At 45.5% G+C, this 26,635-nt stretch overlaps 7 protein-coding genes and 1 non-coding gene across 8 annotated transcripts; 1 reads left to right on the top strand and 7 right to left on the bottom strand.

Annotated features, from left to right (window-relative positions):
- Positions 1-973: 973 nt before the first annotated feature.
- On the bottom strand, positions 974-3,133 carry QC763_610090 (uncharacterized protein; the record flags this gene model as incomplete). The annotated part of the gene is made up of 5 exons (XM_062914832.1): positions 974-1,045; positions 1,092-1,509; positions 1,624-2,096; positions 2,156-3,037; positions 3,086-3,133. The coding sequence occupies 5 exons, from the start codon at positions 3,131-3,133 to the stop codon at positions 974-976; spliced, it is 1,893 nt and encodes a 630-aa protein (XP_062763599.1).
- A 358-nt stretch (positions 3,134-3,491) lies between these two features.
- Positions 3,492-4,665, bottom strand: QC763_610085 (uncharacterized protein; the record flags this gene model as incomplete). The annotated part of the gene is made up of 2 exons (XM_062914831.1): positions 3,492-3,997; positions 4,056-4,665. 2 exons carry the CDS (start codon positions 4,663-4,665, stop codon positions 3,639-3,641), a joined length of 969 nt encoding a protein of 322 aa, XP_062763598.1. The 3' UTR covers positions 3,492-3,638.
- A 717-nt stretch (positions 4,666-5,382) lies between these two features.
- Positions 5,383-6,039, bottom strand: QC763_610080 (uncharacterized protein; the record flags this gene model as incomplete). The annotated part of the gene is made up of 3 exons (XM_062914830.1): positions 5,383-5,516; positions 5,590-5,942; positions 5,999-6,039. The coding sequence occupies 3 exons, from the start codon at positions 6,037-6,039 to the stop codon at positions 5,383-5,385; spliced, it is 528 nt and encodes a 175-aa protein (XP_062763597.1).
- A 592-nt stretch (positions 6,040-6,631) lies between these two features.
- Positions 6,632-7,444, bottom strand: QC763_610070 (uncharacterized protein; the record flags this gene model as incomplete). The annotated part of the gene is made up of 1 exon (XM_062914829.1): positions 6,632-7,444. The coding sequence occupies one exon, from the start codon at positions 7,442-7,444 to the stop codon at positions 6,632-6,634; it is 813 nt and encodes a 270-aa protein (XP_062763596.1).
- A 7,057-nt stretch (positions 7,445-14,501) lies between these two features.
- On the bottom strand, positions 14,502-14,572 carry QC763_0100520. Its single transcript has one exon. It is a non-coding gene; the product is annotated as a tRNA-OTHER (tRNA).
- A 5,928-nt stretch (positions 14,573-20,500) lies between these two features.
- On the bottom strand, positions 20,501-22,869 carry QC763_610060 (uncharacterized protein). Its single transcript, XM_062914828.1, has 3 exons — positions 22,103-22,869; positions 21,213-22,043; positions 20,501-21,152 (listed from the first exon to the last, which is right to left on the bottom strand). The coding sequence occupies exons 2-3, from the start codon at positions 21,925-21,927 to the stop codon at positions 20,605-20,607; spliced, it is 1,263 nt and encodes a 420-aa protein (XP_062763595.1). The 5' UTR covers positions 21,928-22,043; positions 22,103-22,869; the 3' UTR covers positions 20,501-20,604.
- A 371-nt stretch (positions 22,870-23,240) lies between these two features.
- QC763_610050 (uncharacterized protein) lies at positions 23,241-23,924 on the top strand (the record flags this gene model as incomplete). The annotated part of the gene is made up of 1 exon (XM_062914827.1): positions 23,241-23,924. One exon carries the CDS (start codon positions 23,241-23,243, stop codon positions 23,922-23,924), a length of 684 nt encoding a protein of 227 aa, XP_062763594.1.
- A 442-nt stretch (positions 23,925-24,366) lies between these two features.
- Positions 24,367-26,526, bottom strand: QC763_610040 (uncharacterized protein; the record flags this gene model as incomplete). The annotated part of the gene is made up of 2 exons (XM_062914826.1): positions 24,367-26,248; positions 26,355-26,526. The coding sequence occupies 2 exons, from the start codon at positions 26,524-26,526 to the stop codon at positions 24,495-24,497; spliced, it is 1,926 nt and encodes a 641-aa protein (XP_062763593.1). The 3' UTR covers positions 24,367-24,494.
- Between the last annotated feature and the right edge of the window lie 109 nt (positions 26,527-26,635).

The following is a 26,635-nucleotide window of genomic DNA, read 5'->3' as shown; positions in this document are numbered from 1 at the left end:
ACGCGCCCCAAACCTCCTCTCAACCAAAGCACTCATCAACCTCACCCTCCAGTTCTCCCTCCAGAACCACCCCCCTCCAACATTCCACTTCATCTCCACCGCCAGTATAGCTCAACTAGGCACCACCGACCTCTACGAACAACCTTTTTTGCTATCCCAAGCCTCTGACAGAACCGAAAACGGCTACGTCCTCTCCAAGTACGCCTCCGAGCAATACCTCGCCAATGCCCCCAGGGGGTCCGGTTTGGAAGTGGTGATCCACAGATCTAGTTACATCCTTGGTGAGGACGCTCCAAAGTTGGATGTAATGCATAATATTCTTTCCTACTCTGAGAAACTACACTTGGTGCCCAAAATGCCGGCTGTGGAGCGGTGGTTGCAGTTTGTTGGTGTGGAGGAGGTGACGAGGGATATTGTTGGTAATGTCCTTGATGCTGAGACAAAGGGGGTGAGATACAGGAACCACTGCGGAGACGAGGGGAACTGCGTGAGGTTGGATCGGTTGGGGGGTTATTTGACGAGAAAGCATGGGGGAAAAGTGAGGTTTGAAGAGGTAGAGGCGGAGAGGTGGTTGCAAGAGGCGGAATGGGTGGGGTTGCCCGGGGAGGTGGGAGGATATTTGAGGGATTTGATGGGACGGAATAGAGGGGATGGTAGGCTTTGGGTTGCGCCGAAAGTGTTGAAGGGGAGGAGAGGGGGAAAGGTGGGGTGGAGGAGGAAGGGGAAGTTGTGACTGAAGTGTTGTTTTGTATTAAGGTGCTGTCTACCATTATGTCTTTCCTTACTATACCTGCTATTTTCTCGGTACACACGCTGTGTACGAGTCTTTGATCAACACCACATCTTCGCTTCACAATCTCCCTGCGCCTGAGCTGACGAAGTCCGTTCATGTTTTGACGCCCGCCTCTGCCTTCTGCTAGTCCTTCAAGCCCTTCAAGCCCGCCCATTGCTTCAAATAGTCCTGTTAGCTCTCCTAGCCCTTCCAGGCCTGCGGACCCTTCTCGACCTCCTCGGGCTCCTCGGGCTCCTCCATGTCCTCTCCGCCCTAATTGTCCCAGTACTCTTCCCATCTGCTCCTCCACTTCTCTCACCAGCCCATCAATTCCTTGTCCTTGCCTCGCTCCTCTCGCGGCAACCTGCCGCATTGCGGAGTACGCATCCATCAACTCCTGGCCATGCAATCGCGGACCGCCCCCACCCCGGGTAGTGTTGCGAAGTCTCTCGGTAAAACCAGCCGTGCCATCGCTGTAATCGCTGTCATAGTCCTCATCATAGTCCTCATCCCATTTGTTGTCCATGTCCGCAGAGTTCAGGATGCCCCTGCTGGCGCCGACGCCGTTGTAATGGGACTGAGATGCAGGGTGCGGATCATCGGGGATGACTTTTCTCATCTTTGCCATTGCGTAGAACACATCAATCCCGTTCTTGATCTGGGCACGCTCCACCTCTCCGTCCTCGCCTTTCAAGATGTCAAGGTAGACCTGGGCTGCTTTGTGGAACAGGTCTGTGCTGGGGAGCCGTTGGGGGGTGGTGGTGTTTCCGTGGATCGTGCCCTGGTCGTCGATGAGGGAACGGAAGACGTATCCACCCAGGAAGGGCAACTGATATTCCTTCTAGATGTACCTGGGGCCAAGCCACTTGAGCATGTCGCCTTCGATGGCCGTCTTGAGCTTACGCAGCAAGGTCCAGCAGATGCGATGGCCAAAGAAATAATCCGGCTTCTGCGGCGGGATTTCTGCTTCGCGGGCATGAGCCAAGAAGTCGATGAGGTGGACTGGGGAGCCAGGCACGCCGTTTTTGCCGGTGGGCTTCTGGTCTCTATACAGGATGGGGTGGACGTCTTCTGCGTTGAGGTTGATCCGGCTGGAGTCGGGACGGAATCTGCCCCTGAAGACCCTGTTGACACGCCCTTGCTCCACAAGGGAGCGCGGACCCTTTTTGGTAGCCTGCATCTTGCCCATGTTGCGGGTGTTGGGGATGAAGTTGCCAGCGGAGAATCCCATGACGAGACAGAGCTGCTTGTGGTATTCTTCAATGTTGGATGGGGCCTTGCCAATAAAGAACCTGTCGAAAAACAGTTCCATGTTGTCCCACTTCTTGTCTTGGGGAATCAGACCCTTCAGCTTGGACCGCGTTGTATAAATGGCCGGTGTACAAAACACTGCCAAACGACCGCTCGAGCCGTATACCAAGGAAGTGTAGCTGGTTTCGCATGTCGGAGACCTAGAGGCCGCAGTACAAAGGGTGACGCTTGAGAAAGATTGTTGGCTTGACGTTGACGCCGGCGGCGGCGAGCCTGGCATTGATGATGTTGTCGCCCTCCCGCCAAAAAAGTAGCCAGCCTTTGAAGTCTGTCCGCAGCCTTCTCGCAGTCCTTGTTCCATCCGGCAATCTTAAGCTGAGTCGGCGTCTTGTGATATTCGGTATGGTCTTTGATGGTTTGATACATAAGGTGGTCAAAGGCGACCATATCGCACCACGGACGATCAATCTCATCACCAAGAAGCCTGACAACATCGAGATGGAACGACGCCGCAAGAATCCACCACAGTGGCATGCGGACGTCCCCCAGTCCATCCACAATCATCAGATACATGCCTCGGCTGAGCTCATCCACGACAGGCGGCATCGTTTTGAACGCCTTGTCACGCTGGTCATTGTACCCAATCTTCCCAAGACGGTACAATTCTGGGACAGCTCCAGAAACACAGCGCGGTCCTGTTCGAATCTTCTCTGCTGAGAAAGAATTTCCTATGCAATAGTCTTGTCGTACCACCCAATTATAGGGCATGGTAGCGGTGTCACCGTGCTTATCAGACATGGCGAGCCAGCCGCCCACAAGGATGCCAGCGTTCATCATGCACGTGTCCAACACCGAGTACAGTGCCATGTCGAACGGGTACAAGTTCTGCACGCTGGGCTTCGGCTCGATCTGTTCCATGAGCGCATGGATGGACAGAGCGAGCTTTTCAAGCATGCCGTTCATGTGGCCGTGCTCCTTGAACAGATAGGACACCTCCTCTGTCTCGTCAAGCCCCTTTTTGGAGGTGGACTGTCAGAAGAGAGGCTTGAGGGTACCGCGGACCTTCTCGAGCACGCCGACAAAGAAGTTGTGCTTTTCATCGGCCGTCATTTTGAGAGTAGCCCTGCCTTTCAAGAAGAGGCAAACCCCTTGCGGACATTGATGGCGCGCTCAATGGTCTTGCTGAAGGTGGTGGGCACATCGACTGATGGCTTTGCCTTGTCCTTGTGATGATCAACAATGAACTGAGCGAGGTGGTGGACTTGAGGAGCTCATCCGGACAGTTAAACATCATTCCAGTCTGGGCCAGCCATGACGCAAAGATTTCGGTGTCCTGTTTGTACTGCTGATACGTGCCCGTAAGGCTGGAGGGTAGCATTTTGGATACCATGATGGGACAAGGCGAGAATCACAGAGAGGTCAAATGGGATGATGTGGTGGGGTTTTTATTTTCTCGGCTGTTCGCCAACTAATTACAACCTTAAAAACAAACAAGAAAAAGAAAAAAGAACAAAAAAAAAAAACGGAATATAAATTACATTGAAGTAAGGTATATACACCCAAAGTCTCCCAAAGAGTTAACCAGGCCCCCCCAAAAAAAGGAAACAGAAGAATATCAGTCCTTCTTGGCAGCCTGCTTAATCACAATGGCGGCGTGGCTGACCGTAGTGTCACCTATGCTGGATCTCAAGCTCTTCTCCTCGGTCTGCTCGCCGCTCTTGAAGTAACAGTTTCCCCTCGACTGCTTCCTTGCCGACTCCTTCTTGTCCGTCCATTTTGGCACAAAGTTGACCGCAGAGCACGTCACATTGACCCTGTTCTTGTCAGAAACATCCGAGAAGGCGTAGGGCAAAGCCTGGGACCAGCTTGCACACGCCTCCAGACATGTTTCAAAGTCGGGGGTGTGCATTGCGTAGATAGGGACAGAGGTGGTCTTTTGGTTGCAGTACCGTCTGAACACAACATTGCCGTACACTGCACACTTGTTAGCATCACGAGCCATAACATGGGGACCAAGGATGACAAAACATACAGCTGGTGGTGTAATCCTTCCCGGTAAATGACTCTGGTCGGTCATTGCATCCATTGGAGACATCCTCTATCAAGAAAGCAGACGTGGAAGAAGAGCCATCAGACGAGCCAGTTCCCGTAGCACTGGGCGCAGCCACTGTGACTGTCACGGTCTCCTTTTCTGATGCTGCCACTTCGTTGCTGCTGTTGCTGCCGTCGGATGACGACTGAACAGTCTGAAGTTCAGCGCTCATGCTCGCGATTTGTGCATCCTTGTCGTTTGCTTTCTTGGCCATCAGCCCCGTTGTTGCTGCCAATGCGATCGCCGCTACCGCGAGAACGCCAACCAGGACCGACAGGATCGTGACCTTTTTGTTTGGACCTGGAGATGCTGTTTCCGAGAACTCGGGAGCCACAGGCTGCACAGCGGCCACCGCTGTGGCTGTTTCACTGTAAGGCTTGAACCCTTGCTCATACGCTGGTGGAGAATAGGCCGCCGTTTCTCCTCCGCCTCCTACTCTGGTGTGATTCTGTGTCACAACCTCGGGAGCGCTTGTTGAGTTGTCAGCTACCTCAGGAAGGACTGAGTACTCGGTCGCTGGTTGGGCATATTGGTGTTGATAGTTGGCCATTTTCCTTCACTTGCCGTTACCCAAGAGCTTTCCGCCGCGTGGTTGTCGTCGTTCCTATGGGTCGTTGGTGGTAAACGGTGAAAGAGAAGAGTCAGGACTAGCTCAGGGGATGTTTTTGTTTTTAACAGCTCGTAACTATGCCGCTGACAACGCGGGAGGGTGGTGGTGGGTCAAGTGGGTTATCACATTGTTTCGGAATAGCGTCATTGCTGCGAACATCGCTAAGGCTTACTGTGCTCCTCGCTTCAGTGCTTGGCCTAGGCTATTCGGACGCCATCCCGGGGTGTAGTGCATGATCAACATTTGATCCGCTGAGAGGCGCGCCGTAGGGCTCAGAGAACTGTGGTCGGTGGCTTCATGGCCTGGTGTGAGTGGACCCGCAGTCCATCAAGATAGACTCATGATTCCAAATGTTAGATCTTTCAAGAATCCGGCAAACATGAACTTCAAGCTCGAAATATCAGCAGTTTAATGAGGTAGCAGTCTCGATTCGATGAAGCAGGGACCAGCCAAAGCAGGCAGGGATCGGACTTTGCATTCGCCAAGGCGGCGGTGGACGCAGGATCCGAAAAATTTCGGCCTGTCAGATACCGTTCGAGGTTCAGTCTGCCAGTCCAGTTTCCTTACTTATTTATATGCATCAATAGTGGGGACAGAGATCTTGGTCTCTTCAAGAGCCAAAAAAGCTGCGGCCGTGATATTTGGAGGACTGAATAGCTACCACAGCCTAAAGGGCGACAACCTTCTCCCACCACTGGTGCTGATTGTCACTGTACCCGTTGTAGTAGGCGTCCCCGTAGGCCCAACCCCGTCACCTGTCTCGGTGACTGTCTGGGTGCCACTTGCGTCGCCTGTTGAATCATCATTGTTAGCGAGTACCCGTCATCCACTGGATAGCGATACACTGCAGGAAGGTCTCCGAACCTGTCGTAGCGTCCTCACCACCAGTGATGGCGCTCTCCCCTCCGTCTGTTATCGACGGCAGCGGTACCAGTGGTCCAGACTCACATTGATCTGCCTGGGCAGTCACCACCTGATACAGCGTTTTGCATCCACCCAACTGGTCACAACCCCCTTCGCATGGGTACCCACTGAAAACCGTCGCTGGGATCTCTGGGCATCCGGAGCATCCTACTGTTACTTCTGCTGTGGTGATGCAAGCCAGAGTCATACATGTTGAGCAGATGTCAGTAATAGATAGGACGGCAGGGCAGCCAGAGACGGTGGGGATGGAAGGAGCCGCGGTAATTTGGGCTTGGGAGGTCGAGAAGCTAAGACTGTGATTTTGTTAGTTCTCTGGGCCAGGGTCGTTGGAGGGAGATGAGTGACCTACATGGCCGCAAGGACCGTTAGGGTAGTAAAAAGCGAATACATATTCTAGTGGGCAGGCACTCAATACAAAGAGATGCTTTTTGTGAGAAATAACGATGGTGGCCGTACGGAATATGATATGAATGGAGGTGGGTCGAGGTCAAGTGGAGTATACGTCATGGTGCGACAAACACTCCATAAAATTTATCTCAAGGAGGCACCTGGTGCCTCCCCAATCCCCATTCGCCGGAAAACAGCTGCCCATAGGCCAATCCTATTAGTGGTGTGTAGTGCAACAGTAGCAGTGTAGGGCGGGGTAGAAGATGCCAGGTTTCACGAAGAAAAAGGTCTCGGCACCTTCCCGTTTTATGTGAACCAACAACCAGATCGACCCCTTACCCCCGCGGCAAGTTTCGGGAGATCTGACATTTCCCAATATGTATGAGAGCAAGAGCCAATAAGATGACCTTGATCAATTCGAAAAGGGAAGGAGTTGGTAAGACGAGGCGCACTCTCGTAACCAACAAAGAATACTCCGTAATCCTGGTCTAGCAAACCTCTTTGCTGTGGACTCGTGTTGCCATCAGTTTTCGATCTTGCTTTACATTGGCCTATTGAAAAGAAGCCCGGTCTTCGACATTGATGAGCGCCTCGTTCAATTCTCAAACACCGCCCCCGCCGCCTTCTTGATCGCCTCCGCCGCAGCCAAAAACACCTGCGGCCCGACACTCACCCTCGCCGCCCCCATCTCCCCCAGCTCCCCCGTGGTCAACTGGCCTCCGAGCCGGCAACTCACATTCACCCTCCCCCCTAGCTCGTCAATCACCTTTTGAACATCGGCCTTCTCCATCTCCTTGTTCCTCGGCCAGAAAATAAACACAGTCTCTGCCCCTCCCTCATAAAGATACCTCTTCCCACATCTAATCGACTCGTCCAAGCTCCCACCCATCAAGAATGTATCCGACCTAGCATTCACCACAAAGTCCACCACCCCAAGCTCTCTTGCCGTCCTAATAACAGTCTTGATCCTCTCGATCGCCTCATCCTCCGGTACCATATCCCCAGAGGTGCTTTCATGCCAGGAATCCTCCAGGTTCACACCCACAGCTCCAAGTTCGAGTATCACCTTTTCAATGACAGATCTCAGTTCTGCATAGTCTCCTGGCCCGGCATAGCCATCTTGGATATCCACTGTCAATGGTAGGTTGAACTCGTGAGCTACGGCAGCGATGGGACGGCAAAGAGAGATGTTGTCTTCCAACGTGAGTGTTTCATCGGCTTTGCCTATGGATAATGCCAGTGCGTAGGAGGCTGTCGCTAGGGCTCTGCATCCCGGGAGAGAGGCGATGATGCGGGCTGAGGTGGCATCGTAGGCGTTGGCGAGGAGCAGAGGTTTGGTTGGGGTGTGGTGAAGGGATTTGAAAAGCGTTGCTTTAGAAGCGGTGGCAGCTGTTCTGGTGACTGGCATAGTGGAGGGATTCAGAGCTTGGATGGTAGCGGTGGTGTCGGGGCGAGGAGCAGTTAATAGGAGCTCCGATGTGCGGAACGTTTTTATCGTTCATTGTTTGCCGAAGCTACCCGGTTACAGCGTGAAGATGTCATCCAAAGGGCGTATTAGAGAACCTGGTGCTACCTGACCCATTCGCTGCCCGTTATTGTCACACGTCAACGAACCAATCGATCACACCACGGCCTAATGGCCACCTACACATCGAGAACCAGTGGTTGGAAGTGAGGCAATTAATAAGGTAGCATACGGCTACTATAGAAATATTATTAATTAACTAAACATATCAGATCTTAGTAATAGCCTAAAGCTATTAAAGTAGGGACCACCCGGGAATAAGTAAATATGCATTATGAAGACCCTCTATATTTTTAATATGTCACGGTTTTGGAAGACAGTTAGGCTACAAAAACCAATCAGGACTGGACTGGGCGATCAAGCGGGGCTCATGGTCCAAGTAGACGGAACGGAGCAATAAGATGGAGACTGGGGACTGCGGCGGAGCTCACGGTCCACGGTCCTAAGGTCTATATATATAGAGGAACTAGCTAATATAAATAGATCGTACCCTAGTATAAAATACATATTATAGGCTTTAGTATTTAGACTATTATAATTAAGGCAAGCTATTATTATAGACTATTTAGCTATACCGAACTATAATTGTTTAGAAATACCTTTAACTAACATTTATTTTAAAAGTTTTAGATAGGAGTTCTCTATACTTTCGCAATATTTATTAGCTTATTTAATATATATAGCTTATTTTAAGAGACTATTAATTTTATAAATTAACTATAAAAAACCGTAATTAAAGCTTTTTAAAATCTTACCTATTACGGTTCTAGAAGACAGTGGGGCTACGAGGACCAATTAAGACTGGACTGCGCTATCGGGCGGGGCCCACGGTCCAGGAGATTAGACGGACCAATAAGATGGGGACCGGGGACCGCGGCGGAGCTCACGGTCCACGGTCCAGTATCGGCTAATACGGAGCGGACCGAGGACCGTATATAAGACGACGGTCCACAGTCCACAGGTCTATATATACGGAGGAACTAGCTAGCGTAGATAGATAGTTCCGCAATATGTAATTTAAGTTATATTTACGGCATCTAATGTTTATATCGAGATATTTTATTATATACTATTTAGCTGTACCAAACTAAGATTATTCAGAAGTGCCTTTAACCGATATCCTTTTTAGAGGTTCTAGATAGAAGTTCGTTACACGTTATATACTTACTTTAACTCTATTACAGATAAGTTAAAGGCGTCTTTTTACTACTATAGCCGGACCTAAAAACGTTTAGATAGGAGGCGTCCCGCCTAGCCTAGGCGCCGAGGGACCTTCCGCTAGACCTATACCCTCTACCGCAGAGTAGGTTATTAAGCGTTTTAAAAAGCTCGAGGACGAGGTTTAATAGACCCGGAAGTAGATTTTCGCTATCTTAATTACGTCTAAGTCGACTATTAAGCTTCCGGTACCGGAGCGTTATAGAAGAAAAAAGGCAGAGCTTAAAAAGTTCTTAATCTAACTTAAAACCTATTTTCGTTAATACTTAGACTAGTTTATTAACGAAAAGTCGAAAGTAATCTTCGCGGCTACTAGGCTTAAGGATAAGGCTCTTATATAATTCGAGCCTATCTTCGACGATTATTACGAATAAAAGCTAAAGGATTAAAAGAAAATTATTATAAAATACTTCGAGAGCTATCGTACCTTTAAGGCTAAGCTTAAGGAAGTATTTAAGGAGTACGATAAGGCAAGGTACGTGTAGAGTAGACTTTTAAGTCTACGCTAAACGTATTCGGTAGCCGATTACGCGGCTTAATTTAAAATCGATAGCCTACGTAGCGCTATTAACGATAAAAGGTTAATATAGTTTTTCTATTATAGCTTTAAGGATAAAGTAAAGGATAAGTTATATAAGGAAATAAGGCCCGATACTATCGATAAGTATATCGCTATAGCTATACGGATCGACGATCGGCAGTTCGAATATCGTATAGAAAAAAAAGGAAGTAACGGTAAAGGTAGCTACGGTAATAGCTATAGGAAACATTTTAACGGTAACCGCTCTAATAATAAGCGTAAGCGGAGATACCTTAATACTAGTTACTCCGGCACTATATACTCGGGACCGATAGACGTTAATACTATATAGTAGTAAAGGCCGTAAGGCTAAGGCTAAAGCAAAAACAATTTTAAGTATTTTAACTATAGTAAGATAAGACACTTTAAAAAGGACTATAGGGTACCTAAATAACTCGGATAAAAAAAGGAAATCGCATTTATTACTATATTAAAGGGACTAAGGGTTATAGAGGTAGTAACTATCGGGTATTAATAAAGCGGAGCGGTAAGCTTTAAAGAAAACTCTAACTAATACGTTAAATAAAAAAATATAAAGTTTTAGGAAATAAAGGAAATACTAAAAAGGCTAAAGGCGGAGTATAAAAAAAAAGATTTTTAAATATAAGCCTTACGGGATTAAATAGTATAGATTACTACGGAAGTTACTATAAAAGTTACTAAAGGTAAGGGTCTCGCGTAAGGACCTACTAAGTAAACGATACTAAAGAAATAATATAGTAAATACGGAATTACTATCTTATAAAATATATTATAGCCTATAAAGCTCTTATATAAAAGTTAAGAAAAGTACTAAAAAAGTAAGAAAGTCGCTAATATCGGAATCGCGAAGTTACTAAAGGATACACTAATACCTATATAGTATATACCCTATAAAGGAAATACGGTATAGCTTTATCCTAAGTATCCGGAGTATCGGAAAGTACCTTAATTCTAATATATTATATATAGATATATAAAGCACTACTAAAGCAAATTACTATATAGCTACTAACCGGTACGTAAAGTAAGTAAGGAGGGCAAACTATAGCTAGTTAAAAGGACTATAGCCCGGTAAGAAAAGGCCTAATAGAAGGACTTAAACGACTATATTTTATAAAAGGTTTAGGACCTGGTTAAACTAAAGGATAGCCTTTAAATTATATAAATTATACTAAAGTATACGGAGTACTACGTTAAATATATAAACGGTTAAAATATAAATGATAATATATATTTATAAAAAAAAGTAATATTAAAATAGTACTTAAGCCTAAATTACACTATATATTTACGGGAGAAAGTTAAATAATATTATTAAACTAAAACGCTTAAGACTAAATAAAAAACCCGCTATTAAGTATAAATACGAAAGAATATTAAAAACGGAAGATAGAAGGAAACTAGGTAAGTATAATTAAAAGACTTCGTATTACTAGTTAACCCGGAGTAAGAAAACGCTTTTAAACGATATAACCGTTTAAAAAACAATTTGCGGCCTTTCGCGGAGGCTATTAACCTTTAACGGACTACGAACGGTATTTTCGAAAGTATTAACGTAAGGTAAAGGTATAGGATAACGACCCGGTATTTATTAGTAAGGTCGCTACTATATAAAAAGGAAATAAGAAAAATAAATGCTTTTAGGTTACTACGTACTAAAAAGATCTTTAGGTAATAATATTAGTAAATAGTAGTATAAAAACGAATTTAATTTCGCTATAATTCGTACACTAAGCCCGTATACTATAAAAGAAAAAAAAAAAATAAATCGTTATATAAAAACTATTTCCTACGTAAAAAGTCTATAGGGAAATACTATCTTTAAATATTATAGTCGAAAAAAAAATAATATTAATTATATTCGATATTATAAATATAGGACTCTCGAAAAATATAATCCTAAAGTAACTATAGTATAAAGATTATAACCTAAATATCGATTAGAAAGATAATAGTTACCTACAATTAAAAAAGCCTTAGAAATATCTAACTAATAATAGAAAATTAGAAGCACGTACGGAGCAGAGTGCAAGACAAGCACCCTCCACGGTACTACCGTAAGGAATATAGGAAGTAATAATATATTCTATCGACATAGGCGGCAAGATTAAAGAAGTAGGGTTAACGACATTAGTAGAAATATCGGAGGTTAATAAGTATATTTACTATAATAACGTAAAGAAAAGTAAGAAAAAAATAATACCGATAGAATATTAAGGACACTTAGCCTTTACGGCTAAATACTTAAAGGGGCTTCTAAAGCGAGGACCGTAGGACTACGAAATTAAGTTAAAAAAAGGAGCTAAGCTACGGCTATTTAAAGTCTATTATACTAACGATAAATAAAGTAAGAAGCTACGGAAGTATTTAAATAAAAATCTAAAGAGAAGGTATATTAAGGAATCTATATCGCTAGCAGGATATCCCGTATTCTTCGTACCGAAAAAGGACAGTAATTTACGACTATATATAGATTACCGTTAATTAAATAATAAAACGGTAAAAAATAATTACCCGCTACCGTTAATATTTAGATTACGGAGTTAATTAATAAAGGCGTAATACTTTATACGTTTAAATATACTTATCGGGTATACCTATATACGGATTAAAGAAAAAAACGAATAGAAAATAATATTTCGTATACCTTATAATTATTTCGAGTATCTCGTAATACTATTTAAGTTAACTAATACGCCCGTAACGTTCTAATCTCTCGTTAACTATATAATACGGAAGTACCTCGATAAAACAATAGTATATTATCTCGACGACATTTTTATCTATTTACGTATTCTAAAGGAGTATAAGCAGCACGTACGAGAGATACTCGACGCGCTATACGGAACCGGACTTTTAATTAATAAGGAGAAGAGCGAGTTCTATGTATAGAAGATAGTATACCTAGGATATTTAATATCGCTAAGTAAAGTACGTATAAAACTAAAGAAAATTATAATAATTAAGGACTAGCCTATACCGCAGTTATAAATATACGTTAGGAAATTCTTAGGGTTTATAAATTTCTATCGAATATTTATTTAAGGCTACGTAGGTATTACGAAGCTATTTAACCACTTAACTAAGAAAGACGTAGAATTCTAGTAAAGGTAGAAAGAGGAGCAGGCTTTCTAGGAGCTAAAAGAAGCTATTTTAAAGGACCCGGTACTTAAATTATTAAACCCTAGTTAACTATTTAAAATCGAAGTAAATATATTAGACTATACGATCGGTAAATAACTAGGGCAGCGAAACGACGATAGTAAACTATATTCGGTAACTTTCTTTTTAAAGAAGCTTAAGGAAGTACGTTAGAACTACCCGATTTATAATAAGGAACTACTCGCTATTATCGAAGCGTTCGAGGAATAAAGGCTATACTTTAACGGTACTAAATATAAAGTATAGGTATATATAGATTATAAAAATCTACGGTACTTTACTATTACGAAGGTCTTTAACGTACGGTAAATACGATAATTAAAGTTTCTCTCGGAATTTAATTTCTAAATTAATTATAAAAAAGGTTCGGAGAATACTAGGGCAAACGTATTTAGCCGACGAGCCGACTACTATAAAAATATATTTAGGGAGTTACTACTATTACTTAAAGAGGCGCCGGATAGCACTTTTAAATATCTACTATAGCCGTAAATAAAGTATTACGCAGTATATCGTAAAAAGGCTACTTTTAGTAAACACTAAAGGAAATTAAGTAACGATATTATAAAACAATATTAGTAAAAAAAGCTAGAGCTATAAAGTATCTAGAAAAACAGTTAGAAAAAACTATAGTATAGGAATCGAGCGTACGTAAGGCCAAGTAACAGGATAGTACTAATAATAAAAATTTATATATCGAAGTTCGGAAGATATATAAGTATTGCTAAAACTATAAAAAAAATCAAGTAGTATTTTAACTGGCTAGAGATTAAAAATAACGTTAAGGAAGCTATCTAGTTATACTATATATACGAAAGAACGAGGGTTATAAGGTATAAGCTTTATAAATTTCTAAAGTTACTACTAATAGTAAAACGGCTATAGAGTTTAATTATAATAAACTTTATTACTAAATTACTAAAGTTTAAAGATACGGTAACCGGCGTTAAATATAATAATATATTAACGGTAGTTAATAGGTTTACTAAATAAATATACTTCCTACCTTATAAAGAGACTTAGTCGGCAAAATAATTAGCGGATATAATACTATAATATATTACGGCAATATATATATAGCTAAAGGAATTTATTATAGACCGCGATACTAAATTCGTATCGAAGTTTTAAAGAGTATTAATAACGAAGCTAAAGGTAATAAATAAAGCGTCTTTAGCCTACTACCCTTAAACGGACGGTTAAACGGAACGGCTTAATTAGATCGTAAAATAATATTTACGGAATTATATTAATTTCGAATAGGACGATTAGGTTAAACTATTACTTACGGCATAACTAATATATAATATATCGCTAACTAAAACGATTAAAACTATACCGTTCTTCGCGAATTTCGGCTATAAAGTAAACCTACGGCAGGGACCTACGGTTAAAGTACTTAGGGCTAAAGTTAAGGTAAATAAAATATATATATTTTATAATAAACTTAAGTAAAAACTAAAGTTTATAAAGGAAAGGATATAGAAATATTATAATATTAAAAAGCTCGAGGGACTTCGCTTTAAAGAGAGAGATATAGTATTCCTTTTTATACGTAATTTACGTATTAAAAAACCTAATAAGAAGCTAGACTATAAAAAAGTAAAACTATTTAAGGTTAAAAAAAAGATATCGGAAACGATATTCGAATTAAAGCTACCTAGTACGATACGTCTACGATTATATACCTTTTATATCTCACTTTTAAAACCCGTACTATACGTAAAAAAAGCTAATATATAGGTAGTAGCGGAGGACGAAGAAAAGGAGTACGATATAGAAAAGATATTAAATTTACGGTTTAATAGAGGCTAATTAAAGTATTTAATTAGCTAGTTAAGATATCCGGCTATAGATAACTCGTGGAAATTATAGGTATACTTTAACTACTTAAATAAATAAAAAAAATTCTATTAACGATATCCGGACCGACCAAAACCTAAATAAATAAAAAAGACTCGGCCCCGGCCTATAGTTAAATACTATAAAATAGAGCTAAAACCTTAATAGGAATCGAACCTACGCCTTCGACGTAGTGGCCGACGTACTATATACTATACTATAAAGTTAAAAAGTATAAAAAGGACTAAATATAAATAGTATTACGCGCTTTAGGTACTTTAAGAAGTAGAAAGCGCACTACTAACGGTATCTAACGTAATAAAGAAGGAAAGACTAACTACGTTAGGATCGAAAGAAAGATCGGAAGGCTAATTAAGGCCTAAAGAAAAGTCCGGGACGTAAGGAGACTACGGAACAGTATCCTAAGCGGCGTCCGGCCGCGCAGGAGTATCCGGCGAAGAAGTAGGGGGCGCCGCAGCGGTAAACTATACTACCTAGGTATCCTCCTCCTAAATACCCTACGCGAAAAGACGCTCCTCGCGAGTACGGAGGGAGTAACGTATTTATTTTACCCGAATAAGTTAGGCAGTTAGTTATAAAAGCTAGTCTTTAAGCTTTTACTCTTTACGCTCGAGCCTATCTTACTTTTCTATCGTTCGGGTTACTATCGAACGGTTAATTATAGTATAAAAAAGAAAGGAAAATATACCTACGGGCGGAACTAATATTAAACCTATTATATAGAATCTTACGGCGTATATATTCGGCGTACCGTAAGGACTCGGGAACTATAATGCAAGGGGTCCCGGAGGTAAAATAGGTAAAACACAATATTACGGCAGTACTACGGTAGTAAATTCGAGAAGTAAGGGCGAAAGACTATTTAGTTTTATAATAACGTTTCTATATACGGTTAAATATAGTAAGCGGTAAAGTAAAGAAAGAAAGGAAAGACTTATAATATCGTTAGCGGTAAAAGAAGACTAAGCCGCAAAGGCTTCGGCCTAAAGGGGGAGTATTATATTACGGTTCTGGAAAATAATGGGGCTACGAAAACCAATTAAGACTAAACCGTGTTATCGGGCGGGGCCTACGGTCCAGGAAATTAAACGGACTAATAAGATAGGGACCGGGGACCGCGGCGGGGTTTACGGTCCACGGTTTAGTATCGGCTAATACGGAGCGGACCGAGGACCGTATATAAGACGACGGTCTACGATTTATAGATTTATATATACGGAGGAACTGGCTAGCGTAAATAGATAGTTCCGCAGTATATAATTTAAATTATATTTACGGTATCTAATATTTATATCGAGATATTTTATTATATATTATTTAGCTATACCGAACTAAGATTATTTAAAAGTGCCTTTAACCGATATCCTTTTCAGAGGTTCTAAATAGGGGTTCGTTATATTACCCTATAGGTATATCGGTTATAGTAAAATAATATTACAATAAAAGTTCTAAAGTAAAATTATAATAATAAAAAAGAAAGGCTAGAAACTATTAAAATAAGTGCTATTAAGGCCTGTAAATATAAGCTTAAATAGCTATCGGCGCAGTATATTAAGAGCGAAGAAGGCTTTAACTGCAGCATTCGATAGTTGCCGTGGCACTAAAGGAAGGAGGATTATAGGGACGGCGCCCTGTAATATATAGAAGAGAATCACTGTAATATAGGCTTATGAGGCACTAATAAGTGTAGTAAATTAGTATATTAATTAAACTTTATAGACTAAAAAATACTATAGTAGATAGAGTATAAAGTAAAGGTTTTATAGGCTATCGGCCTTTTACTTGCTCCTCGAAGGTAATTCCGTTCCCAGGCCTAAACGCCCGCTAAATACATTAACTAAATATAAGGTTAGGGGCCACGTTATAGGCTACGTTACCGCTATCGTTTAACTACTGTAAAGCACGTTACCGTTACCGTTTAACCACTATAGGGCACCGGCCTTAACGCTCGGATTCCCGGGACCTTAGATTGCTTCCGGAGGCCGAGCCTCCGCTCCGGTAACTATAGTCCCTAAACACTGCTAATTCAAGCTATCGTTTTGCCTCTAAGGCCCTATAATATATAAGGCTTAAATACACTGTAAAATCCACAAACAAAAGCTATATTTTAATAAATTATATACTACAGAATTATTTATCTATACTAGCTAGTTCCTCCGTATATATAGGCTTAAGGACCGTAGACTATTAACTTCTAGACCGTAACAGTCGGTCTTTTATTATATATATCAACGAAATAATATACTTCGTATTTGGCCTACCAGCGAAAAACTATTTATATAGGAGGCCGAGGGGATGTAACGAACCCCTATCCAGAACCTCTGAAAGGGATACTGGTTAAAGGCACTTCTGAATAATTCTGGTTCGGTATAGCTAAACAGTGTATAACAAATGGCTTGTCTCAATATAAACACTAAATACCGTAAATATAACTTAAATTACATACTGCGGAACTGTCTATCTACACTAGCTAGTCCCTCCGTATATATAGACCTTGAGACCCTAAAGTGCTCGTCGTGCTATGCCTTCGATCACCCCAAGCATCTTGCATCCTGCAGAGTGCTCGTGGGCCTTGGCGCCGTAGCACTCTCTGGCCAGCCCCAATTGGCTGTCTCCTGACTTTCCTAATGATTGGCTGGGGACGTCCTGCGCCCCACATGCTGCGCGGCCTGCCGTTGGGTTAACTGTGACAGGGGAGCAAGGGAAGTAAAAGAAGCAAAGGAAGTGATGGGTAGCACATAGTTCCGCAGTATATAATACTAGTTACATTCGTTGGTATATTGGCTATTGTGATGAAGACAAGCCATTGTTGTGCACTATTTAGCTGCACCGCACCAGATTGTCTAGAACTGCCTTCGACTAGTATCCCTTTTAGATGTTCGGGATAGGGGTTTATCACGCCCTGCTATATTTCTCAGTATTTCACCTTTCTTTATTACTTACTTCGAGGCCATCAAAGATTATTCATTAAATTAAACTACCGTTCCAAGCCCTAATTACAAGGTCTTTTCACAATAAATCAATGCCTGTAAGTATATATAAAATCAGGTGTAATTCACTTACCCTCCATGCTCCTCAATGCCTCGCGGCTTTACATCTGCCTGGAGATGGGGTTTAGTAGAATATTGGAAGGATAGTGTAGGGGAGATGTGGTTGAGAAGTAAGCGAGGCCAAGGTGGAAGTAAAATATAGAAAGAAAAGAATTAAGCCCGGGCTCTTAATTTCCTGCTTCTTTGTCTGTGTGCAGAAGGAGAAACCTAGATTCATGCCTAGGCAACTGCATAGTGATGTGCAAAAGGTAGTTAAGATTGACGAGAGGGGTCGAAGGAAGGTACAATCGAGATGCCTCGCTGAGAGATTTGAAGACCCACCCGCCTACAAAGTTTTCAGAGTCACCTACACTCAAAGTTACCTGAATAGGGATGGAATTATGTCAAACCCGTTGAGCTTGCCTTCACGAAGACACAATGGCAGAACTACCCAGGCTGACTTGATACCTTCATGGATTTATAAAGATTTCAATTCAATTTTCTCACCCTGTTTTTTCATCCTTCCCTTGTAGTCATCGGATTGCAATATCTCATCAATCTTGGACAGCGCCTTTGTCCTGCCTTGGATGCGAAATCGCGAAAACGTTGGGATGGGTTGCATGTATTGTGTGATGAGCCTGAATCGTACCTCATATTGTACCCATCACAGCTGCATCACATGAGCGCGGGCTTTTAGGCCCTGAAAGACAGCTGAGCAACTGCTTTCCAGACTTTCGACACCGATGCAGAACCTCGTGGCATCTCTGGGGTGTACAGTGCCTTGGAATCCTTGTGCTGTGCCTCGAATGATACCTCTAAGAAGAAGGTCATTACAAGCCTTGCTTTTGAACAGTCACGCGTGATGACCGTTCTTCACGGGTGTTGTCTCAGAAAGACGAAGTTCGATCTCGGTGTTCAAAAAGTCAAAAGACTTTCCACAAGAAATAAACATATTTGGGCAACCGTCATCTAGAGTGTGGGCAAGGTAATGATTAGGATTTGGGTGCCAAGAGATAAAGGGTCATGTACAGCTTAAGACAAGATATCTTTGATCTTACCCAACATGCGGTCTGGTCCATTTTGGACCAGAGTTGTATTTGGCATGAATGATGCCCAGGATCACTGTTAAAGCATCGGCATCGTCCTCGGGAAGTTGCACAAGCCATTTGGAACCGTCATTGGGCTTCGATTCGGCGCATGGCCCGAACAACATAGATTTCCACACCGGAGAAACGCGTCGTAGTACTGATGCATCAACTTTGAATGGCTTGTCCTTTGGGGGCTTTCCAACGGTGAGCACAACGTCCCCGTCATGACCGAGAACAAAGGGATCTTGATTGCGACTTGTCGGCCGTCTTTCCCCAGATTTTGTCGCCTTAACTGAAGCCATAGCGACGGCCTTGGGTTGATGAGTTGTTGGTGGTGTTGGAGGTAAGAGGTAGGAAAGAGCGAAGAAGAGAACCAGTTTTTGCGGGTGTCTAAAGGCTAACGTAAACGCCCGCTGAGACCTGGCCAATATCAATTTTTGTTAGCAAATGGGCAAACAGATCGAGGACGGGAAGCTGCTTTCATGCCAAACCAAGTGTTCCGGGACCTAACCTCGGGCAGCGCATAGAAGGCAAACAAGCGGAATCGGCCGTTAAGTCAACGATTGACGGAGGCGAACGGTATGAATGACCAAGCCAGTAAAAGGTTGGTATCTTGTAGGACCCCCATAGGCGGCGTGCCGAGAGGATTTGCTCGGAAGAAGGAATTAAATCGTTCTGCTGTCTTCTAGAGCCCAGCAAAAATGGACTAGGAAAGAGCGAGTCACCCCCTTCGCAACCCACTGCCGCTTTGCTGGCTTCCAGTCAACACCGACCTGTTTGCCTTCGTGTCATCCCACCACCTGGTCCACCGCCACGACCTTCGACCACGACGCCAGTCATCAACTGTTGAGGGTACGTTTACATTGAAGCATGATGATGTTTCAGCCGCGATTCAGACATATTTGCAGATAAGCCGTGGAAGAATCTGGCCGACAAAGTACGGCATCATACACCTCTTGACCCCGTGGGTGACGCCCATGAGAAAGACTCTTGCCACCTCCACAGACTCCCCAGCATCCTTAACGGTCCTTCAGCGTTAACATTCAAGCTGGGAACTTGGAGATGCCGACACCTTCGCCCAGTTTCTCAAAAACATAATCCTCCATTCCAACCTTGGCCCAACCAACAAAGTGACATATGAGGCCATATGCCTGGCGGACCATGCCCACATAGGTCCTCTGTCAACTGATATGCTTGAGCATATTGCAGCGAAGCGGTTGCTGGTGCTGAACGACCTAGCAGCTTTAATATACAAAACGGTGGTTGCCTACACGACCAGCCGTGTCTGCAAGAGGAACATCCACAGTGGGGACCAAACCTTCGCCAGCGTGGGCAAGGAGCTCTGCAACGCCTCTATCTTGGGCGGGCTTCGTCGCATGGGTTCCCTTCATTTCAGCCGGGCGGATCTCAAATTTCCCATCAAGACTTCGGAAATCCACCTTTCCTGTATGAGTTTCAGTCGCGGTGTGTCACACGGGCTTTCAGTTTGACACGAAGAACCTTCTCAGTAAGGAGCACATTGAGATAATTGAAAGGAAACGGGAAAGGTTTGGGACCAATGTGTGTTGAACATCATGGCAAGGGTAGTTTGACGAATCTGTTTTAAGGTGATGCAGGGGCAGCGGGATAGGCTTGAGATAAATGTCTGGTGAAGTGATGGCATGTGTAACTTGATGGACCTTATGTAATGAGAGATAAAGGGCTGAGGAGATAGCCAAACACTTTGATGAATAGCCAAGGTAGTCTAAAGTCTTTGAATACAGTCGATGGGCTTGTACAACACTCGAAGCGTCCTTGAAGATTGTGTATATACCTTTAAAGATAGGCAAAAGACCTTAGATACAATCTTTAGTTCTATAAAGATACAGACTACGCCTTTAAAAATACCTAGTCATCACGTCTTTGAAGATATTTACATAGCTATAAGAGAGTGAATAGGCCTTTAAGAATATTTGTACATGGTTCCCTCAAAGATAGGCAGCACACACATTCAACAAGACTCAAAGTCTGACAATATAGCTGATCGGCTTTTAGAGATAGTCCGGAGACTTGACAAAACGATCAAGAGGCGTTTTAACTACCTATCTAGAACAACAAGGCCTATCTACGAAGAACAATGCCTCAGCCAAAGAGCACCTTTCTCTTGGCCAGTCTGCCTTTATCCGCTGGAGTTAACAGCAGACCATCCCATCCTTTATTACACTCTGCCGTGAACTCCTTGATGGTTTGCTGAAAAGACAGAAACTTGGCTGCAGGATGGCAGACCTCGTGACCAAATCCCAATGGCTGAACGGCTTGGAAGATAGTAGTCATCTGTCCAATTAGCTTGGCAGGGCTATCCTTGAACTCAGATGCCTCAGTGGGAAGAAGGACCAAGATTCCAGCGTCCATATTCTCGGTTTCGGTTGAGCCCCGTAGTAGCGTCACGGTGGCCTGGATGATGCCCCCCAGAAAAATCTGATTGCACGCGGTGTTGGTCATTGGGGAATGAGATGAGGTTTGGCGAGTGTTGCCGAATGACAGGGTTGGTGATCTCCCTACAGAGTGAGATGCAGTAGGTTGAACGGGACTGTGGGTAGGGACCTTCTCAAGCAGACGATCCTTGACCTCAGTGTGGTAGAAGTCGAGTAGAGCTTGAATAATCGCGTATCTGATCGGTTCGAATCTCTCTATCGTTCTTCTATTAGTCGGCAGTACGAAACGGCTAATGAACACGACCATGCACAAACCTTCCATCTTGAGAGGGCCAAGGCGGCAATCACCCAACTGGCATCCATAGGCCACTAGTCCGCTTCCATCATGGGAAGGCTGGGACGTAAGGATGATATTTTGACAGCTCTCGATGAATAGATCATAACGTCCTAATTCCCAAGCAATGAATGCAAGCTTCCAGTAGCTGGGCGTATCTTGCGTGTCCTTGATGGTGCGATTGAGCCATGCATTAGCCCAGGGCTTGATCATATAGGCCATGTTATATTTATCGCAAAGCACCAGCAGCTCGTATAGCATACTGCCGTCGCTCTCCGCCATGGTCTTTGTGGCTTGGTCAAACTGTCCGTGGACAATATGGAGGATGGTTTTGAAACTGGCGGGGTCGTCCTCCGGCAGGTCGAATACCCATTGTGAATCGCTCGGTTTGTCGGTGCTCCAGCGGCAAATCCACGCTCGGAAGACTTCAGAAGTGCGGCGAAGAGTAGAGGAGTCAATTCTGAATGCCCTCAGGTTTGAAGTGGGGCCGATATGGAGGACAAGATCGCCATCCTCATCAATGTTCTCGACGACGGGGCTTTTGCCGACAACAGTCGCAGGCGCAACGATCTTCTCAACAGCGGCGGCCTCACTTGTCCGACCTTTTCCTTGGTTGCCAGCTTCTTGTTGGTTCTCGACGGCTTTTCCGACCGGGTTGCCAGGACCCTCGGTAGGTCCGATTGGATCACTCGACATCTTGGATCGATCTGGTCGGTGAGGTGTTGTTGTTGAGTTGGTAGATGTAGCCTGACCCAGGTTTGCGGGAGGTCGCTTCGGCTGCAAGGGGGAAATCTCTGGGCAGAAGATGAGGGCTGCGAGTGAAAGCTTTAGTTTTGACGGCGCTCTTTCCCACTTTGTGTGGGCCACTCACAGCACACAAGCCAACAGGGGACGGCAGCAACCTGCGATTCTACCTAACCTCATTGCCTGTCACGGTGTAGCAGGTATGAATTCGCATGTGGTAAGGTATCGTGCAGTAGGTAAGAAAGTCAAATTCAGGTGAGTACTATTTTTAGGGATACTATAGGCTTCAGGCCGTCGCTTGCGATTGTTCATCAATTCCCTGTCCTCTGGTGACACAAGACGACCTTCCCATCGTACAGTCCAGTGTTTGTCGTAATTCCAGTTTCCAATCAGAGTCTCCGGCACTCCAGGATCACGAGTACTTTCTTTCACGATGGTATAAAACCCCTCTGCCATCCAATCCAGCAATTCCCCAACTCGCTCCCCCAGAGCGCTGACACCGACCACAACCTCCCCCGCGCCCTTGCTAAAGGAATGTTTCGATGCCAGCATGTAGCGATGAAAACGTGCGCTCTGTTCCTTAAAGGCCTGCGTGATCCACTCTCTATTGAGCTCAACTCTTAGTTGGATGAGTCTCTCTATTGCAAGAGACGGAATATCAGTTAGCGAGGATAGTAAACCAGTATCAATAGGTTCATGGATGTACCTCTGGTAATGTGAAGGTCCAGTCTGATCCATTTGTTGGGCTTGACTCTTTCCAAGGACCAAAGAGCATGGCCTTGAACACAGGAGACCTGCAAAGGCAGCGGTGCTCAACTGGTTAAATATGTGACAGCCACCCGAGTTTTATATCATGAAAAGCCCATGCCATCTTATTAGGTTGGATGTCGAAACTCTATTGAACGAGCAACGCCACATGACCGCGTCATTTGCTGCTGCACAACAGGACCCGACCTTTGCGTATTATCGCAGACACACCGTCGACCCATGACAAGATGGAGGCTCGCGCACCATCCCAAGATCGTACAGTGGTGTCTTGACAGCTGGCTAAACCCACAGCGCCACGCCCTTTCTGCGCCACTGAACTGAAGCTTGCCTCGTTCTTCAAGCCACCCAGAGCCAGAGCAGCAACCCAAAATTTAAGTTACTGACACGATTTCCAGAACCTTGCATTGATCTCCGCACAATGTTCATCCGGGAGTTACAATCCAGATCTCTTCTCCTTCTCGTGCCAAAGTCAACAAATGAGCATCTCAACAAGTCATATGTCGACCCCGGAAAGCGCCGATGAAGGTCTTGATGTCACAAAGCCAGTCGACATCAACAAACTCCACATCGAGGAAATCGATCCAGACGGAGATCTTGTTCTCCATGTCGGAGCCGACTCGGATCCCACCCCCCGCACTTTCAGAGTCGATCCGGCAGCCCTTCGCCGTGCATCCCCAGTGTTCAAGGCAATGCTATTCGGTCCTTCGGCAGAGTCCAAACCTGCAGGCGAGCAGTGGCTGGTTTCGCTGCCAGAGGACGACCCCGATGACTTTGAAATCATCCTGCAAATCGTCCACTGCCAATTCCATGTCAGGAGGATCCCCAGAAAGCTCATGACAAGGAAAGCGGTCTACGGCTTGCTGCTTCTCACTGACAAGTACCAAATGACTCACTTGCTCGCGCCGTGGAAGCACACGTTGGTAGATTTTGGAAGAAACGGGGAAGTGAAGTGGCAGGGTTACAAAGACATTAGATGGTGCCCGTTTGAGGCATTTCTATCCTGGCAATTGGGCTTCTCGAGAGTCTTCAGAGCTCACACTGTTCAAATTGTGTACCATTGCTGGATCGATCCGCAAAGCAGAGTCCTGGTATTCAATAATGACCAGGGGGATAAGACGCCGCTCCGCCAGTTACGTTTTGGTCCTCTTGATATGGAAGGCGAGTCACCTGTCTGTGCGTAGTCGGGGGCAGTCGCGCAAAGTTTCATGCTAACAAGGTAGGTGTCACAGAGAGGATCGCCAAAGTTCGTCTCTCAAAAATCCAGACGCTGTTAGATTCTTATCACACAACACTGCAGCGTGACCTCAGGGCACCCGATGTCCTTCGAGGAACGCGTGGATCGTATTGCACAAACGATGAGTGTCGGACAGAGGTCGCTAATTGGGTTCTTGAGGAAACTTTGAGCCTGCACAAAAGCCAACTTCCCTACCAGGCTCGCGATATTCTCCTTAGTGCCAGCGACCTTTACAGCTTGATAAGACGTGTGGTCTGGATGGTAAACAAGAGAGTTTGGAAGAGAACTGGACAACATATACATCATGAACGTCTGGAATGGCCTATGCCTTATCGCTGGGCAGTTGTGAATTTGCGGGTCGAATTGATTCGCCCAGAAGAAGAAGAGCTGTTGGCCAAGCGTGCTGTCATTTTCGAGTCTGAATGAAGGTGTCGCGAAACGGACACCAACGGCAATGCACATCAAGTTATACTTGAGTGAAGGGTGTACCTACACAATGAAAACAATAATTCCTATTTTACAACTTGGCGCTCCTCTTTTTCTTCTCGTAGAGCTTGATCTCGACCCCCTTGGTCCCTTCTGCACCGCTCTTCAGCAGCCTTCTGAGAATCTTGCCGCTTGGACTCTTGGGCACCTGGTCAATAAACACAATCCCACCCACCAGCCACTTGTACTTGGCCGTGCGCTTCTCCACAAGCTCTTTCAGCTCAACAGCCAGCTTCTCCAGATCAGCCCGTGACTTATTCCCCTTCCCGCCGGCAGGGACGACAAAAGCCCTAGGCCACTCGGTAGCCTCGTCGTCATCATAGACACCAACCACACCAGCGTCGCCGACCGACTCGCTGCTGCAGAGCACCGCCTCCAGCTCAGCCGGCGCAACCTGATACGCCCTGACCTTGATCAACTCCTTCAACCGATCCGTGATCCTCAACCTCCCCGCCTTGCACAAGGCACCGACATCGCCCGTCCTGAACCACCCATCCGCCGTGAGCGCCTCATTCGTAACCGACATGTCCGGCTTCGCCCCCAAAAACAGCCCCACCGGCAGATACGCCGACATCAACCCGGGCGCCTTAACCAACACCTCCCCCTCCACATCCACCCCCGCCGCCGGCGTCTTCTCCCCTTCCTTGGTCGCATACCCCTCCCCGCTAGCAATCATGACCTCCACCCCCCAATGCGGCAACCCCGTATCCCCCGCCTGCTCCCCCATCTCCCTCTCCCCCAACCCCCTCTGCAACGCCGTACTACAAGTCTCGCTCAGCCCGTACCCCAACCGAATCCTAAACCCGCACCTCTTGTACACCTGCACAACCACCTCATGCCCCAGCGGCGCACCCCCCGTCACCGCCCCAACAACAGAGCTAAACCCGTTCCTCCCCGTCTTTGGGTCTCGCTTGGCATACTCCTCCACCACCTCCGCCTTGGCCAGCATCACCGCGACAGGAGGCGACATGTGCACGTACGTGATCTGACGCTTCCTTATCCCCTCGAGCATATCCGGGAGTTTGAACCCCTGCATGATAAACACCCTCGCCCCGGCGGCGATGCCCAAGAGGAAAACATTGCAGAGGCCGAAGACGTGGTAAAACGGGGCAAACCCAAGCCAGCGCTGCGGGCCGCTAGGAGGATAATAATCGGCGTCGTGCCAGAGGGAGGCGCTGGCGAAGTTGAGGGCGTGGTGGGAGAGGAGAACACCTTTTGATCTGCCTGATGTGCCGGATGACCAAAGGATAACCGCCGTCCGGGCTTTGGCTTGCTGCTCGTTAAGCCGCTGATTTGGCTGGACGGATGGCTTCCTCTTCGCTTGCAGGAGTTGTCTCCAATCTTGGGGGTTTGACTGTCCCGAGAACGCCAGAGGGTAGGTATCGTTGACAGCATCGACGGTAAAAACTGGCACCCCATTCCAGAAACTCCTATCCCCTTCTTGCTTCCCAATAGCGGCCTTCATCGCCTCTAAGCACGCCGTCGCAGTGATGATGACCCTCGGTTTGGCATTTTGCAAAATCCAGGCAACCTCATCCGCCGTCAGGGCAGGCGAGACAAGCGTAGCCGTGAACCCCGAGGCAAAAGTACCCAGGAGAATAGGCGCAAAGGGGAGGCAATTCGGTAGTTGAATCAACACCACCGGTGCGATCTCTGGGCCTTGGGGGCATGATGGTGTGGGAGGGAGTTTCTTGATTTCGGTCGGGTCGAGATTCGGGAGGCTCAACAGGCCGGATGCCAAGGCAAGAGAATCGGCGCGGATTTGGGAGTAGGTTAATGCGCGACCTAGGTATCACAAAGAGAAGCATGTTAGTCTAGCAACTGGCTGAGAGAGAGAGTCGCACAGCAGGTTTATGCGCATATAAGCCAACATCAGCTGACGATAACATACCAGACTTGTTGTCCACAAAAATAGGCTGCTCGTCATTCACCTTGGGCACCCGGTGGTTTGCCGGAGTGAAGTCGCTTTCGTGCTGGAACGGTTGGCTAAAGGTAAACCCGAAGGCGTTGTCAAACGGCATCCTCCCGGCCGGCGCACCGGAGTAAGCTGTTGTGAGAGCCATTGGAAAGACAAGCAGTCAACACCACTGTGAAAAACGAAAACTGGAGAAAGTCGCCAAAAATTGTCACCGACCCGACTGGATCCCCGGGGCGGCGGCAGCCATTTATTAC

This window comes from Podospora pseudopauciseta, chromosome 6, assembly GCF_035222475.1.
Source record: "Podospora pseudopauciseta strain CBS 411.78 chromosome 6, whole genome shotgun sequence".
In the NCBI taxonomy this organism is placed as follows: Eukaryota; Fungi; Ascomycota; class Sordariomycetes; order Sordariales; family Podosporaceae; genus Podospora; species Podospora pseudopauciseta.
Note: the sequence above shows the minus strand (reverse complement) of the source record. Positions and strands in the feature narration are given on the sequence as shown.

Coding starts and splice junctions, on each gene's coding strand:
- QC763_610060 (XM_062914828.1), bottom strand. CDS start 21,927: ATGTCGAGTGATCCAATCGGACCTACCGAGGGTCCTGGCAACCCGGTC. Junction 21,153..21,212: donor TGGCCCTCTCAAGATGGAAG/GTTTGTGCATGG, acceptor GAAGAACGATAG/AGAGATTCGAACCGATCAGA.